The following is a 15,318-nucleotide window of genomic DNA, read 5'->3' as shown; positions in this document are numbered from 1 at the left end:
ATGCATATACTTATTACATATGGATAGAAAACACCCTAAAGTTTCTAAAACTGTTTGAATGGTGTCTGTGAGTATAACAGAACTCATTTGGCAGGCAAAAACCTGAGAAGGTTTCATGCAGGAAGTGGCCTGTCTTACCAGGTGTTGTTGTTCTTGCTTCTGTTTATTGAAGAGTCAGGATCTTAGCTGTAACGTGACATTTCCTACGGCTCCAATAGGCTCTCAGAGCCCGGGAAAAACCTGAACGATGACGAGGCAGCCTCAGGCAGAAACACATAATCGCCTTTGCCAAGTGGCCCATCAGAGGACAATGGAATTAGGCGCGTGCCCGATTCGACCCAGTGATATATTTTCCTTCGGCTGTTTATCTAATTGCAGATTCCCGGTCGGAATATTATCGCTTTTTTACGAGAAAAATGGCATAAAAATTGATTTTAAACAGCGGTTGACATGCTTCGAAGTACGGTAATGAAATATTTAGAAATCTTTTGTCACAAAATGCGCCGTGCGCACGACCGTTATTTACCATTGGGATAGTGTCTAGAACGCACAAACAAAACGTCGCTGTTGGAACATAACTATGGATTATTTTGGACCAAACCAACATTTGTTATTGAAGTAGAAGTCCTGGGAGTGCATTCTGACGAAGAACAGGAAAGGTAAGACCATTTTTCTTATAGTAAATCTGATATTGGTGAGTGCTAAACCTGCTGGGTGTCTAAATAGCTAGCCCTGTGATGCTGGGCTATGTACTTAGAATATTGCAAAATATCTATAATTCTTAAAATAATTGTTATGCTTTTTGTGAACGTTTATCGTGAGTAATTTAGTAAATTGTTAGTAAATTCGCCGGAAGTTTGCGGGGGGTATGCTAGTTCTGAACGTCACATGCTAATGTAAAAAGCTGTTTTTTGATATAAATATGAACTTGATTGAACAAAACATGCATGTATTGTATAACATAATGTCCTAGGTGTGTCATCTGATGAAGATCATCAAAGGTTAGTGCTGCATTTAGCTGTCTTCTGGGTTTTTGTGACATTATATGCTAGCTTGAAAAATGGGTGTCTGATTATTTCTGGCTGGGTACTCTGCTGACATAATCTAATGTTTTGCTTTCGTTGTAAAGCCTTTTTGAAATCGGACAGTGTGGTTAGATTAACGAGAGTCTTGTCTTTAAATAGCTGTAAAATAGTCATATGTTTGAGAAATTGAAGTAATAGGATTTTTAAGGTATTTCAAAATCGCGCCACAGGATTCAACTGGCTGTTACGTAGGTGGGACGAATTCGTCCCGCCTGCCCCATAGAGGTTAAAGGCACAGTCAACTTAGTGTGTAAACTTCTGACCCGCTAAAATTGTGATACAGTGAATTATAAGTGAAATAATCTGTCTGTAAACAATTGTTGGAAAAATTACTTGTGTCATGCACAAAGTAGATGTCCTAACCGACTTGCCAAAACTATAGTTCGTTAACAAGAAATGTGTGGAGTGGTTGAAAAACGAGTTGACTCCAACATAAGTGTATGTAAACTTCCAACTTCAACTGTGTGTGTGTGTGTGTGTGTGTGTGTGTGTGTGTGTGTGTGTGTGTGTGTGTGTGTATATATATATATATATATACAGTGGGGGGAAAAAGTATTTGATCCCCTGCTGATTTTGGACTTTTGCCCACTTACAAAGAAATGATCAGTCTATAATTTTAATGGTAGGTTTATTTGAACAATGAGAGACAGAACAACAAAAAAATCCAGAAAAACGCATGTCAAAAATGTTATAAAATGATTTTAATGGAGATGTGTTCTTGGGGTCATAGGCAGCATTCCTCCTCCTCCAAACACGGCGAGTTGAGTTGATGCCAAAGAGCTCCATTTGTCTCATCTGACCACAACACTTTCACCCAGTTGTCCTCTGAATCATTCAGATGTTCATTGGCAAACTTCAGACGGGCACATATGTATTCTTGAGCAGGGGGACCTTGCGGGCGCTGCAGGATTTCAGTCCTTCACGGCGTAGTGTGTTACCAATTGTTTTCTTGGTGACTATGGTCCCAGCTGCCTTGAGATCATTGACAAGATCCTCCCGTGTAGTTCTGGGCTGATTCCTCACTGTTCTCATGATCATTGCAACCCCACGAGGTGAGATCTTGCATGGAGCCCCAGGCCGAGGGATATTGACAGTTCTTTTGTGTTTCTTCCATTTGCGAATAGTCGCACCAAATGTTGTCACCTTCTCACCAAGCTGCTTGGCGATGGTCTTGTAGCCCATTCCAGCCTTGTGTAGGTCAACAATCTTGTCCCTGACATCCTTGGGGAGCTCTTTGGTCTTGGCCATGGTGGGGAGTTTGGAATCTGATTGATTGATTGCTTCTGTGGACAGATGTCTTTTTTATAGTTAACAAGCTGCGGTTAGGAGCACTCCCTTTAACAGTGTGCTCCTAATCTCAGCTCGTTACCTGTATAAAAGACACCTGGGAGCCAGAAATCTTTCTGATTGAGAGGGGGTCAAATACTTATTTCCCTCATTAAAATGCAAATCAATTTATAACATTTTAGACATGTGTTTTTCTGGATTTTTTGGTTGTTATTCTGTCTCTCACTGTTCAAATAAACCTACCATTAAAATTATAGACTGATCCTTTCTTTATCAGTGGGCAAACGTACAAAATCAGCAAGGGATCACACATTGAATTGAAATTGTATCATTTACATTTTAGTCATTTAGCAGACGCTCCTATCCAGAGCGACTTACAGTAGTGAATGCTTACATTTCATACATTTTTTTTAAATGTATTTATTTTTTCCCCTGTACTGGTCTCCCATGGGAATCGAACCCACAACCCTGGCGTTGCAAACACCATGCTCTACCAACTGAGCCACACGGGACGGTCATCATCATCATCATCATTGTTATGTACTATGAATGGAAAATAAGAAAAATCACCGCAAGCCGCAAATGAAGGGCTTTGGCCTGCGGGCCGCGCAATGAGTACCACTGCTGTAGATGAACGACAATATGCATGCAATCGCTGTGGGATCAAGTTAACCTGTTAGGGCTAGGGGGCAGTATTGACACGGCCGGATAAAAAAAACGTACCGATTTAATCTGGTTACTACTCCTGCCCAGTAACTAGAATATGCATATTATTATTGGCTTTGGATAGAAAACACCCTAAAGTTTCTAAAACTGTTTGAATGGTGTCTGTGAGTATAACCTGTTAGGGCTAGGGGGCAGTATTGACACGGCTGGATAAAAAACATACCCGATTTAATCTGGTTACCACTCCTACCCAGTAACTAGAATATGCATATACTTATTACATATGGATAAAAAACACCCTAAATTTTCTAAAACTGTTTGAATGGTGTCTGTGAGTATAACAGAACTCAAATGGCAGGTCAAAACCTGAGAGATTCCTTTACAGGAAGTGGCCTGTCTGACCATTTCTTGAACTTCTTTTCCATCTCTATCATTTACTAAGGATCTCTGCTCTAACGTGACACTTCCCACGTCGTCCATAGGCGCTCAGAGCCCGGGAAAAAACAGAATGTCGTCATTCCAGCCCCAGGCTGAAACACATTATCGCCTTTCTCAAGTGGCCGATCAAGGGACTCTGGGCTTAGGCGCGTGACCCGACCGCCCCCGCCTTTGGGATTTTTTTCCTCTGTTTGCCGAAAAGGAGATTCCCTGTCGGAATATTATCGCTTTTCTACGAGAAAAATGGCGTAAAAATTGATTTTAAACAGCGGTTGACATGCTTCGAAGTACGGTAATGGAATATTTAGAATTTTATTGTCACGAATTGCGCCATGCGCCATCTCTGCTCTAACGTGACACTTCCCACGTCGTCCATAGGCGCTCAGAGCCCGGGAAAAAACAGAATGTCGTCATTCCAGCCCCAGGCTGAAACACATTATCGCCTTTCTCAAGTGGCCGATCAAGGGACTCTGGGCTTAGGCGCGTGACCCGACCGCCCCCGCCTTTGGGATTTTTTTCCTCTGTTTGCCGAAAAGGAGATTCCCTGTCGGAATATTATCGCTTCTTTACTATTTCGGATAGTGTCTGGAACGCACGAACAAAACGCCGCTATTCAGATATAACGATCGATTATTTTGGACCAAACCAACATTTGTTATTGAAGTAGCAGTCCTGGGTGTGCATTCTGACGAAGACAACAAAAGGTAATCAAACTTTTATAATAGTAAATCTGATATTGGTGAGTGCTAAACTTGCCGGGTGTCTAAATAGCGAGCCCGTGATGCCTGGGCTATGTACTTAGAATATTGCAAAATGTGCTTTCACCAAAAAGCTATTTTAAAATCGGACATATCGAGTGCATAGAGGAGGTCTGTATCTATAATTCTTAAAATAATTGTTATGCTTTTTGTGAACGTTTATCGTGAGTCATTTAGTAAATTCACGGGCAGTGTTCGGTGGGAATGCTAGTCACATGCTAGTCACCTGCTAATGTAAAAAGCTGGTTTTTGATATAAATATGAACTTGATTGAACAAAACATGCATGTATTGTATAACATAATGTCCTAGGGTTGTCATCTGATGAAGATCATCAAAGGTTAGTGCTACATTTAGCTGTGGTTTGGGTTTATGTGACATTATATGCTAGCTTGAAAAATGGGTGTCTGATTATTTCTGGCTGGGTACTCTGCTGACATAATCTAATGTTTTGCTTTCGTTGTAAAGCCTTTTTGAAATCGGACAGTGTGGTTAGATTAACGAGAGTCTTATCTTTAAAATGGTGTAAAATAGTCATATGTTTGAAAAATTGACGTTTTTGCATTTGAGGAATTTGAATAACGCGCCACGGGATTACACTGGCTGTTGAGTAGGTGGGACGCTAGCCCATAGAGGTTAACAACCAGAGTCCAGCCATTTCAACAACAGGACAAACGCATCAAAACGACCTTTATTTACAGACCAACACACATAATGGCTCATGTTCAGAGACAATAATCGACCCCACACACACACACATTCTCCTACACACTTCATTACAAATGCATGGATACGTGCAAAGACAAAGACTGTGTTGTTGGACAAGTCTGGACACACACACACACACACACAATTCCATGTTTATCATATTCCTACGTCTGTTTACCAGGAAAGTCTTTCATACACAGTATTTGGGGTTGAGAGGTTGTAAAACATTGAGGAGGAGGAAGGGGAAGTCTGGCGCGTAGATAAGGAAGAGGCAGAGACATGGGCAGAAAAACACCCATAAGGTTGATTGAGGTGAAAATGATCAGAAGGAAACTCTTGAGGAGAGAGACAGTGGAACACACACACAGACATTATCAAAACAACCAATCACTATTCATCCAATTACTCTCACTGGCAGGAAACGCGTTGTTAATTTGTGAAATGATCCTGAGAACATTTTATCAACCCCCTTAAGTAATAAGTACAGGGTTTGGTGATTGCGTGTGCCAGTGTGTGAGAACGGCATTGCTTATTGTGTCGGCAGGATATGCCGTTTCCCGGGAAAAGACTAGGCCAGGAAGCTCACACTCGTAGGGAAACACGCACATACACGCTCTTGTAACACTGCCTCTGAAAACCTTTGGCCTGATTCAATATCTTACTTTACTCAATAAAAAAAAAACTTAGCAACCTTCCTTTTCCCACCCAGACAGACAGGAAATTGGCTTTGTCATTATGGTCGTCAAGGTAAAGTCTGCTTAACTGATGATTGAAAACTATAATACTGTCACTTGGGTGATATACTGTTTATACAGTAGTATTTCAAAATACTAATGGTATGATTTTCAATACCGTATTTCTTTTTGGTGTGTATACAGTACCATTCAAAAGTTTGGACACACTGACTCATTCAAGGGTTCTTTATATTGTAGAATAATAGTGAAGACATCAAACCTATGAAATTACACATATGGAATCATGGAGCAACCAAAAAAAAGTGTTAAACAAATCAAAATATATTTTAGATTCTTCAAAGTAGCCACCCTTTGCCTTGATGACAGCTTTGCACACTTGGCGTTCTCTCAACCAGCATCAGCTGGAATACTTTTCCAACAGTCTTGAAAGAGTTCCCACATATGCTGAGCACTTGTTGGTTGCTTTTGCTTCACTCTGCAGTCCAACTCATCCCAAACCATCTCAATTGGGTTGAGGTCAGGTGATTTATATTTGCACACACACACACACACACACACACACGTATGTGGAAACCCCATCAAATTAGTGGATTCGGTTATTTCAGCCTCACCCGTTGCTGACAGGTGTATAAAAATTGAGCACACACCCATGCAATCTCCATAGCTAAACATTGGCAGTAGAATGTCCTTACTGAGGAGCTCACTGACTTTCAACGTGGCATAGTCATAGGATGCCACCTTTCTAACAAGTCTGTTCGTCAAATTTCTGCCCTGCTAGAGCTGCCACGGTCAACTATAAGTGCTTTATTGGGAAGTGGAAACATCTAGGAGCACAAGCTCACAGAACGAGACTGCCGATTGCTGAAGCGCATACAAATCATCTGTCCTCGGTTGCATTACTCACTACCGAGTTCCAAACTGCCTCCAGAAGCAACACCAACACAATAACTGTTTGTCGGGAGCTTCATGAAATGGGTTTCCGTGGCCGCACACAAGCCTAAGATCACCATGCGCCATCTGGCAGTCCGACAGTGTTTGGCGGATGCCAGGAGAACGCTACCTGCCCGAAAGCATAGTGCCAACTATAAAGTTAGGTGGAGGAGGCATAATGGTCCGGGTCTTTTTTTTCATGGTTGGGGCATGGCCCCTTAGTTTCAGTGAAGCGAAATCTTAACGCTACAGCATACAATGACATTGTAGACGATTCTGTGCTTCCAACTTTGTGGCAACAGTTTGGTGAAGGTCCTTTCCTGTTTCAGCAAGACAATGCCCCTGTGCACAAAGCGAGGTCCATACAGAAATGGTTGGTCAAGATCGGTGAGGAAGAACTTGACTGGCCTGCACAGAGCCCTGACCTCAACCCCATCAAACACCTTTGGGATGAATTGGAACGCTGATTATGAGCCAGGCCTAATCGCCCAACATCAGTGCCCGACCTCACTAATGCTCTTGGCTGAATGGAAGAAAAGTTCCTGCAGGAATGTCTAATGGAAAGCCTTCCCAGAAGAGTGGAGGCTGTTATAGCAGTAAAGGGGGGGACCACCTCCACATTAATGCCCATGATTTTGGAATGAAATGTTCAACGAGCAGGTGTCCATATACTTTTGGTCATGTAGTGCATGTCTTGTGGGGGCTGTGGTGGTGTGTGCATCACCACTGCTTATAACTATTAACTATAAGAAATCTAAGATGTGTCAAATAAATTATATTCAGCTCAGGGCTCCACTCCAGCTATGCATTTGGTTTGCTAACTTGCTAGCTAAGTGGCTAGATGTCAAGATCAAGCTACTTGGTTACAGCAGAGACATTAAATCCCCTCCTGGATCAAGAACCTTTGTTGCATTGAGTTTATTTTTTATAATAAAAAATAAAAAATGGCGCCCCACTCGATAATACCATATACCCCGGTATTGTACAGAAACATTATGACGGTATCAACATTTGGATACCGCCCAACCCTACTACACACCCCGTCATCCCTTCTCACACGCCAATGATCATTGACCTACAGTTGAAGTCTGAGGTTTACATACACCTTAGCCAAATACATTTAAAACACCGTTTTTCACAATTCCTGACATTTAATCCTAGTACAAATTCCCTGTCTTAGGTCAGTTAGGATCACCACTTTAGTTTAAGAATGTGAAATGTCAGAATAATAGTGGAGAGAATGATTTATTTCAGCTTTTATTTCTTTCATCACATTCCCAGTCAGGTCAGAAGCTTACATACACTCAATTAGTATTTGGTAGCATTGCCTTTAAAATTGTTAAACTTGGGTCAAATGTTTAGGGTAGCCTTCCACAAGATTCCCATAATAAGATGGGTGAATTTTGGCCCATTCCTCCTGACAGAGCTGGTGTAACTGAGTCAGGTTTGTAGGCCTCCTTGCTCGCTCACACTTTTTCAGTTCTGCCAACAAATGTTCTATAGGATTGAGGTCAGGGCTTTGTGACGGCCACTCCAATACCTTGACTTGGTTGTCCTTAAGCCATTTTGCCACAACTTTGGAAGTATGCTTGGGGTCATTGTCCATTTGGAAGACCCATTTGCGACCAAGCTTAACTTCCTGACTGATGTCTTGAGATGTTGCTTCAATATATCCACATCATTTTCCTTTCTCATGAAGCCATCTATTTTGTGAAGTGCACCAGTCGCTCCCGCAGCAAAGCACCCGCCCAACATGATGCTGCCACCCCCGTACTTCACGGTTAGGATGTTTTTCTTCGGCTTGCAAGCCTCCCCCTTTTTTCTCCAAACATAACGATGGTCATTATGGCCAAACAGTTCTATTTTTGTTTCATCACACCAGAGGACATTCCTCCAAAAAGTATAATCTTTGTCCCCATGTGCAGTTGCAAACTGTAGTCTGTCTTTTTTATTGCAGTTTTGGAGCAGTGGCTTCTTCCTTGCTGAGCGGCCTTCCAGGTTATGTCAATATAGGACTCGTTTCACTGTGGATATAGATACTTTTGTACCCGTTTCCTCCAGCATCTTCACAAGGTCCTTTGCTGTTGTTTTGGGATTGATTTGCACTTTTCGCACCAAAGTACATTCATCTCTAGGAGACAAAACGCGTCTCCTTCCTGAGCGGTATGACGGCTGCGTGGTCCCATGGTGTTTATACTTGCGTACTATTGTTTGTACAGATGAACGTGGTACCTTCAGGTGTTTGGAAATTGCTCCCAAGGATGAACCAGACTTGTGGAGGTCAAGCAAAGAGGCACTGAGTTTGAAGGCAGGCCTTGAAATACATCCACAGGTACACCTCCAATTGACTAAAATGATGTCAATTAGCCTATCAGAACCTTCTAAAGCCATGACATCATTTTCTGGAGTTTTCCAAGCTGTTTAAAGGCACAGTCAACTTAGTGTATGTAAACTTCTGACCCACTAGAATTGTGATACAGTGAATGATAAGTGAAATAATCTGTCTGTAAACAACTGCTGGAAAAATTACTTGTGTCATGCACAAAGTAGATGTCCTAACCAACTTGCCAAAACTATAGTTTGTTAACAAGAAATTTGTGGAGTGGTTGAAAAACTAGTTTTAATGACTCCAACCTAAGTGTTTGTAAACTTCCGACTTCAACTGTATATAGTTTGTGTGCATTGATATGCAGGCTAGGTGTGCCTATTGTAAAAAAATAAAGTATGTCGTTCTGCCCTTGAGGGGTTGTCTATTAACGTTCTGTATTATGTCATGTTTCATGTATGTGGACCCCAGGAAGAGTAACTGCTGCTTTTGCAACAGATAATGGAGATCCTAATAAAATACCAACAAAAAAAATAGATTGAGGGTATCACATCAGATTACTGGTAGTCCGCAATCTCAGCGTGTTTTCTCCGATTCCAATTCACTAGACAGAGATTAGGGAGCAGTTTATGGGATATGGGGGAGGTAGAGAAACAGAGAATGAGTGGGGGTGGAAGAGTCCTTTACAGAAATTACTAGAAAGGGGGTGAAAAATAAGGGAATAATATGAGATTAGCGAGAAGAGGAAAAACTGCCCTTTTTTGCAGAAAATAGGAGATGAGGGAGATACAATGTAGAAATCCCTTCTCACACACCACCTACTTATACCAGAAGACGTGGCTATCCAACCCTCTCTCTCTCTCTACACACACACACCTTTGTTATTCTCACTTTTACTCCTTTCAGAGTGGCAGAGCAGAGTTCTCAGACTGGTTCGACCACTTCCACTGCCTCGTGAAAAAAAGCACAAGAAGAGAAAAGCATACAGAGTGAGCCAACAACTGAAAGAGGGGTCGAAATTGCTTGAGTTCATTGAAAAACCCATGGCGGCTGGAAGGAGAGGTGGGGAGGGGTTTGCTTGAGGGAAAGGTAAAGCCGGGAGAAAGAGAAAAAGAGGGCAAAGTGCCTAGTGACGAATGGCTATGGGTGCCAAAAACCATTTAAAAAAAATCCACATCTCTTACCATTCTTTCCTCCTTCAGAGAGGGAGACTAGGAGGTGAGGAAATAATGGACTGAAAAGGGGCAGCATGTAAAGATGAGATAAAAGGTGGAGAGGGAGCAGAGAGAGAACCAGAGACAGGAGGAAGAATGAATCTCTCCGAGGCAGTTCCAAAACCGTGTGAAGAGGGGAGGCCTGAGCAGCAGACAGCATTCAAAGGCCACTGCAGTGACAGAATGACTGACAGACTGATAGAGGCAATGGCACTTCATCACCATGTGCACTCTGACCCCCAATCAGTCACACCAGTTACTATTCTGTTCTGTGGCACTCCATGAAGAGAATACCCCCAATTTGTATAGGAAGCACTACAAAAACCTCCAAATTGGCTGGATAATACTTGCAAAAATCACTTATATGGGTGAAACTTACCATAAAAATCACTAATTCGAGGTAAATGCACCGTAAAGGTCACTTCTTTTGATGAAACACACTATAGAGCGATTAGCCTGTTGAGTGAAAATATCACAAAGCTCATTTAGGTAAAAATAAAGCTAGACATTAGCGAAGAAGATTAAACCCCCAAGAAGATAAATGTGCAGCGAGAAAAAGAGATTGTTGGAATTATGTGATAAGAAAAAAGCCATTAAGTTGGAAAAGAGGTAAATAAAATTGGAAAAAATTCTAAGTTAGTAAGGAGTAAGGAAAGTGTTAACATTGAACATGTTGAACTTTCTGCCACAACCAGCTTGAAACAAGGAACCAAGCCAAAATGAGAGAGGAGGCGGTGGAGAGAGGAAGAAACAGGTACAGGGAGGAGGAGGGAGGTTTACTCATGCTCTGTCAGAAAAAAGAATGGGTAAAAGAGAGAGAAGGAGCAAGCAGAATGAGTAGGCTACAGTATTATATTACTTTTGGGTTATGAATGTTAACATCAAATCACAGCAATGCAGTGCAGTGTGCCCTTGCCCAGCAGTGTGTGAGGGTGGAAGTCTGGGTTAATGTGTGTGTGAGCGAGCGAGCAAGTCAGTGATTTAGGAGCTGGTGCTTTAACACACTGCCTCCCCCATGGGACACACCTTTCACACAGACATGTACATACGCACATGTAACAGTGTAGGTTCCGTCCCTCTCTTCGCCCCAACCTGGGCTCGAACCAGGGACCCTTGCACACATCAACAATTGACACCCCACGAAGCATCGTTACCCATCGCGCCACAAAAGCCGCGGCCCTTGCAACGCAAGGGGCAACCCTACTTCAAGTCTCAGAGCGGGTGACGTCACCGATTGAAACGCTATTAGCGCGCACCACCGCTAACTAACTAGCCATTTCACATCGGTTACACTCACCCCCCCTTTGACCTCCTCCTTTTCCGCAGCAACCAACGATCCGGGTCACGGCACCAATGTAACAGTGTAGGTTCCGTCCCTCTCTTCGCCCCAACCTGGGCTCGAACCAGGGACCCTTGCACACATCAACAACTGACACCCCACAAAGCATCGTTACCCATCGCGCCACAAAAGCCGCGGCCCTTGCAACGCAAGGGGCAACCCTACTTCAAGTCTCAGAGCGGGTGACGTCACCGATTGAAACGCTATTAGCGCGCACCACCGCTAACTAACTAGCCATTTCACATCGGTTACACACACACACACAGACACACACCGAGCAAAGCATATTGATAGAGCAACTTCTGGGAACCAGTGTGAATGATAAAGCCCTTCTTAACCTATGACGCAAGCTTGCAGATTGACACATGTAGGCACACACGGCTCCAAATTAAAGAATGTCATTGGTAGCACTCGTGCTCCCAACTTGAAAAAGTTCAGAGGACCAGATTTAAAAATATATTTAAAAAAAATATTTGATTGAAATACAGCCTATATTGGGCCTACGTTGCACCCTAGAAGCTAATATGTAACACTGTAAATACATTAGTTTATTATAAAAGCTAAAATGTTGATATGAAAGTTGTGGAATATTAGGATACTACATTGTGTAAAAGCACACATTTGTTATTTAGATGCATTACATTTAAAAAGTGTACACTGTCTCTTTAAAAAAAAGTCAGGTTTGTGATGATTGTCATTCATTTATCGCTATGCTCATTGATTTTTCTGAAGAAGCTATCACTTTTCCTTTCTTTCTGTGGCCCCAAATGTTTAGACATAGTGGTAAAGTGATCAGGTTGTTAGCTAGCTAGCCAATGAGGTTACATGGCTTAAAAAGTGTAAACTAATGTTCAACGACGCACAATCCGTTTTAGAACTACCCACGACGTTCCGGTATAGGAAGATAAAATGTTGCGCTGGTAATATGGGTCATACCGTACAGGGAAGCCTTATCATTACATCGATTGATATCTGCGAGAGATTTTTTTTGTATAGTTACCCGGTGCTCCTAAAATAAAACTCCTGGTCGCACAGCAAAATATTTTGTCGCATGCAACGAAATTGGTCGCACTTCAGAGCCCTGAGCGCACACACATAACATTTCAGCCAAAAACAGATCTCTGTTGGACTGAAACACAGCGGTAGCTCGCTCACAGGCAGCGTCAACCTTGCAGTCAACATGCCCCAAGGCACAAACATAGTACACACCAATGCATAGTAGGGCATCTGTAACTGACACACACACAGTTTATTCCGTAGGGGAGCAGACAGGGTAAATCGTTACCACCTAACTGACCAAAATGATTAGTCTGTTGTCAATTAGATTAGCTATAGCTTTCTAATCAAGACCATTGATTCATCTGCCACACAAACTGGAGAGAGGGGGAGGGCGTCGACCAATAGAGAGAGTCATGGGTGGGAGGGGGAAAAACAGATTGAGAGAAAACCAAGAAAAGAAGAGGAGAATAAATGAAGAGAAAAAACATTTCTCTCCCAAACTCTCCTTTATTTCTGCAAGTGTGGGATTAAGTGCAGCCAGAGGGAGAGATTTAGTGCAGATATCCAGTAAAAATAGCAAGCGTGGGGATTATGCATTTATTTGCAGAAATTATGATCATTGTTGTCACTGCATTGACATAGCATGCTTACATCTGGGACTCGTAACTTCATTCTCTGAGATTATGACATGGATGTGTTTCTGAGAACAATGAGTGTAGTGTCATGGCTTTATGGGAAATCTCTATGAATCACAGCAAGATAAACTGAACTGAGTTTAGTACTGTGTGAATTTGAATATAAATGTATTTATGTGTGTGTGTCTACAAGACAGGACATGTTAAATAAACGTAATTTTTTTTTGTTAGCATTCAAGTGAGAGTGTATGCCTTGCTGTGATTGATTGGCCGTTTGTCTTGTTTGTTTGTGTGTGATTGAGTGAGTTTGTGCCAGAGTGTGTTAGTGTATGAGTGAGTGTAGGTGTGTTTCAATCTCACCCTCCCAACTTTTCACCCCAACCACCATAACTCTAATTGACCTCCACTTATTCAGAGTGGGCTCCAAACCCCAACAATTTGGGCTCCAATTTCTCCTTCCCAAGCTATCCATCTCACTCCCACAATATGACCTACTAGGCAGGCTTCAAGTTACATCCTCTGTCTCCGTCATACACCATTATTCCTCATCTTTCCATCTGAAATATGAACCCTCATATGTCTCCCTGTCCTGTCCCGTCAGCCCATCATATATATATCCAGTGATTTAGTGGACAGACAGACACGCGTAATGAAAATGTAAGATGGAGATATCAACGCCATCAGTGGGGATGGGTTTGCAACCGATATTTACTACCACGGTCACGTCTCTGGGTGACTGTGATAAAGCGTTGGGTAAAGATAGGCATACCCATTTAAAAAAAAATGATATCTGTTGATACAAATGGAATGTGGAATCACATTTACTGTTAGTGTGGTTGGGTCTTTAAATAGGACATTTTATTATTAAAGAGATATTACACAAGTTTAAAAACTCATAGTTGCTAAAGGTGGTGCTAATAATAATGCACCTCCCATTCCATATGTCCTTGAAAGTGGGGGTAATTTAGATAGTAGCCTATCAATAAATCAGATTTATGGTATAACTATGTGTAACTACCAACTCACCGAAAGGGTAGACAGACAGATTGTGACACAGATAAATTGACCAGGTTATACAAGGAATTACAGATTTAAAAAAAAAAAAAAAAAAAGTTTCCCCTCAGGCAGTAGTGAAGCCAGTGAACAAGAAGATACTGTAACTGCCTTGCATCATCATAACAACAGTGGCCAGCTGCATATTCAGTAAACTCAGAATGTAAACCAATTAAGGCAGTAGGCTACAACAACATAATCTATTTAAATACCCTAACAATCACACTCATGTGGTAATTAAAAGGTATAGGCTATTGCATAGTCATTGCTATGCACAGATATAAAGAGGTACTGTAGCGTTATTGAGCATTTACTAGTTTGCCGACAATCCTAATCAGCAAATCATACAAGTCACAATCACAGCTTCTGATACATTGTATTACTTTGTTGCACTTGCGAATCTGATTTGCAAACCTTTTCAAATGAACAGTAATGAAATAGAATGACAAAAAACACGTAAGCGATCACGAATAGTTGAACTTACTTGCTGTTTGTGCTATTCCAATATATGCTGTGCCTTTCTGCAGAAGCAAACCAAGCACCGAGACTCCCAACGAAGCACAGGCTCCAGACCAAATCCATTATTTGAGTGGAGAGGATGCGTTCAGAGGAAAACCGGCGAGTCTTGCAGTCAGACAACTTTAGGAAAATATCTATGCGTTCGAGTAGGTTATTTACTCAACAAATGTACTTATGCACGCAACAGCTTCAAAACAGAAAGCAAAAATACGAACCACTCGGCAAAATAAGACGAGCCTGTTTCAGTCAAGCACAGTCCGTAATGAATGAACAACAATTTGCTTGGTTTCTAGTTTTGTGGAACGCCTACTATCGTTAAACACGCCTCATAATGAATGAGAACCAATGGGAGGACAAAGCGTTTTTTTTGTTTGTCAGATGCGGGATGCACGCCCTCTGTGCTACAGGACGAGGAGGGGAATTTCTAAGAAGTATTAGGATCTATTCTATTGACGATTTCTTTTTCCAGACTTATTCGCAGTAGGACAGATATATCGATTAAGAAATAACACGATTTTCACAGAATCAAACGACCCAATCTGAGGGAAGTAAGTTGTATAATAGCTTTCCACCACAACCACTTTATAGTGGTCAGTTAATTAACAGACCACCTGACCTTTAGGCTATATTACTTCCCAAATGGCACCCGATTCCCTACAAAGTGCGC

The 15,318-nt window shown here is 41.9% G+C and overlaps 1 protein-coding gene across 1 annotated transcript in view; it reads right to left on the bottom strand.

Moving 5' to 3' along the window:
- Positions 1–14,914, bottom strand: part of LOC106570105 (ephrin-A1) — a 34,182-nt gene extending 19,268 nt beyond the window's left edge. The window contains exon 1 of the mRNA XM_014142113.3: positions 14,617–14,914. Coding sequence (XP_013997588.1) covers positions 14,617–14,714 — 98 coding nt within the window. The 5' untranslated portion in view covers positions 14,715–14,914. The remainder of the gene's footprint in view (positions 1–14,616) is intronic.
- Between the last annotated feature and the right edge of the window lie 404 nt (positions 14,915–15,318).

Source organism: Salmo salar, chromosome 14 (assembly GCF_965601325.2).
Source record: "Salmo salar chromosome 14, fSalSal1, whole genome shotgun sequence".
Lineage (NCBI taxonomy): Eukaryota > Metazoa > Chordata > Actinopteri > Salmoniformes > Salmonidae > Salmo > Salmo salar.
The sequence above is the reverse complement of the archived record's forward strand: the minus strand, read 5'-3'. Positions and strand labels throughout refer to the sequence as shown.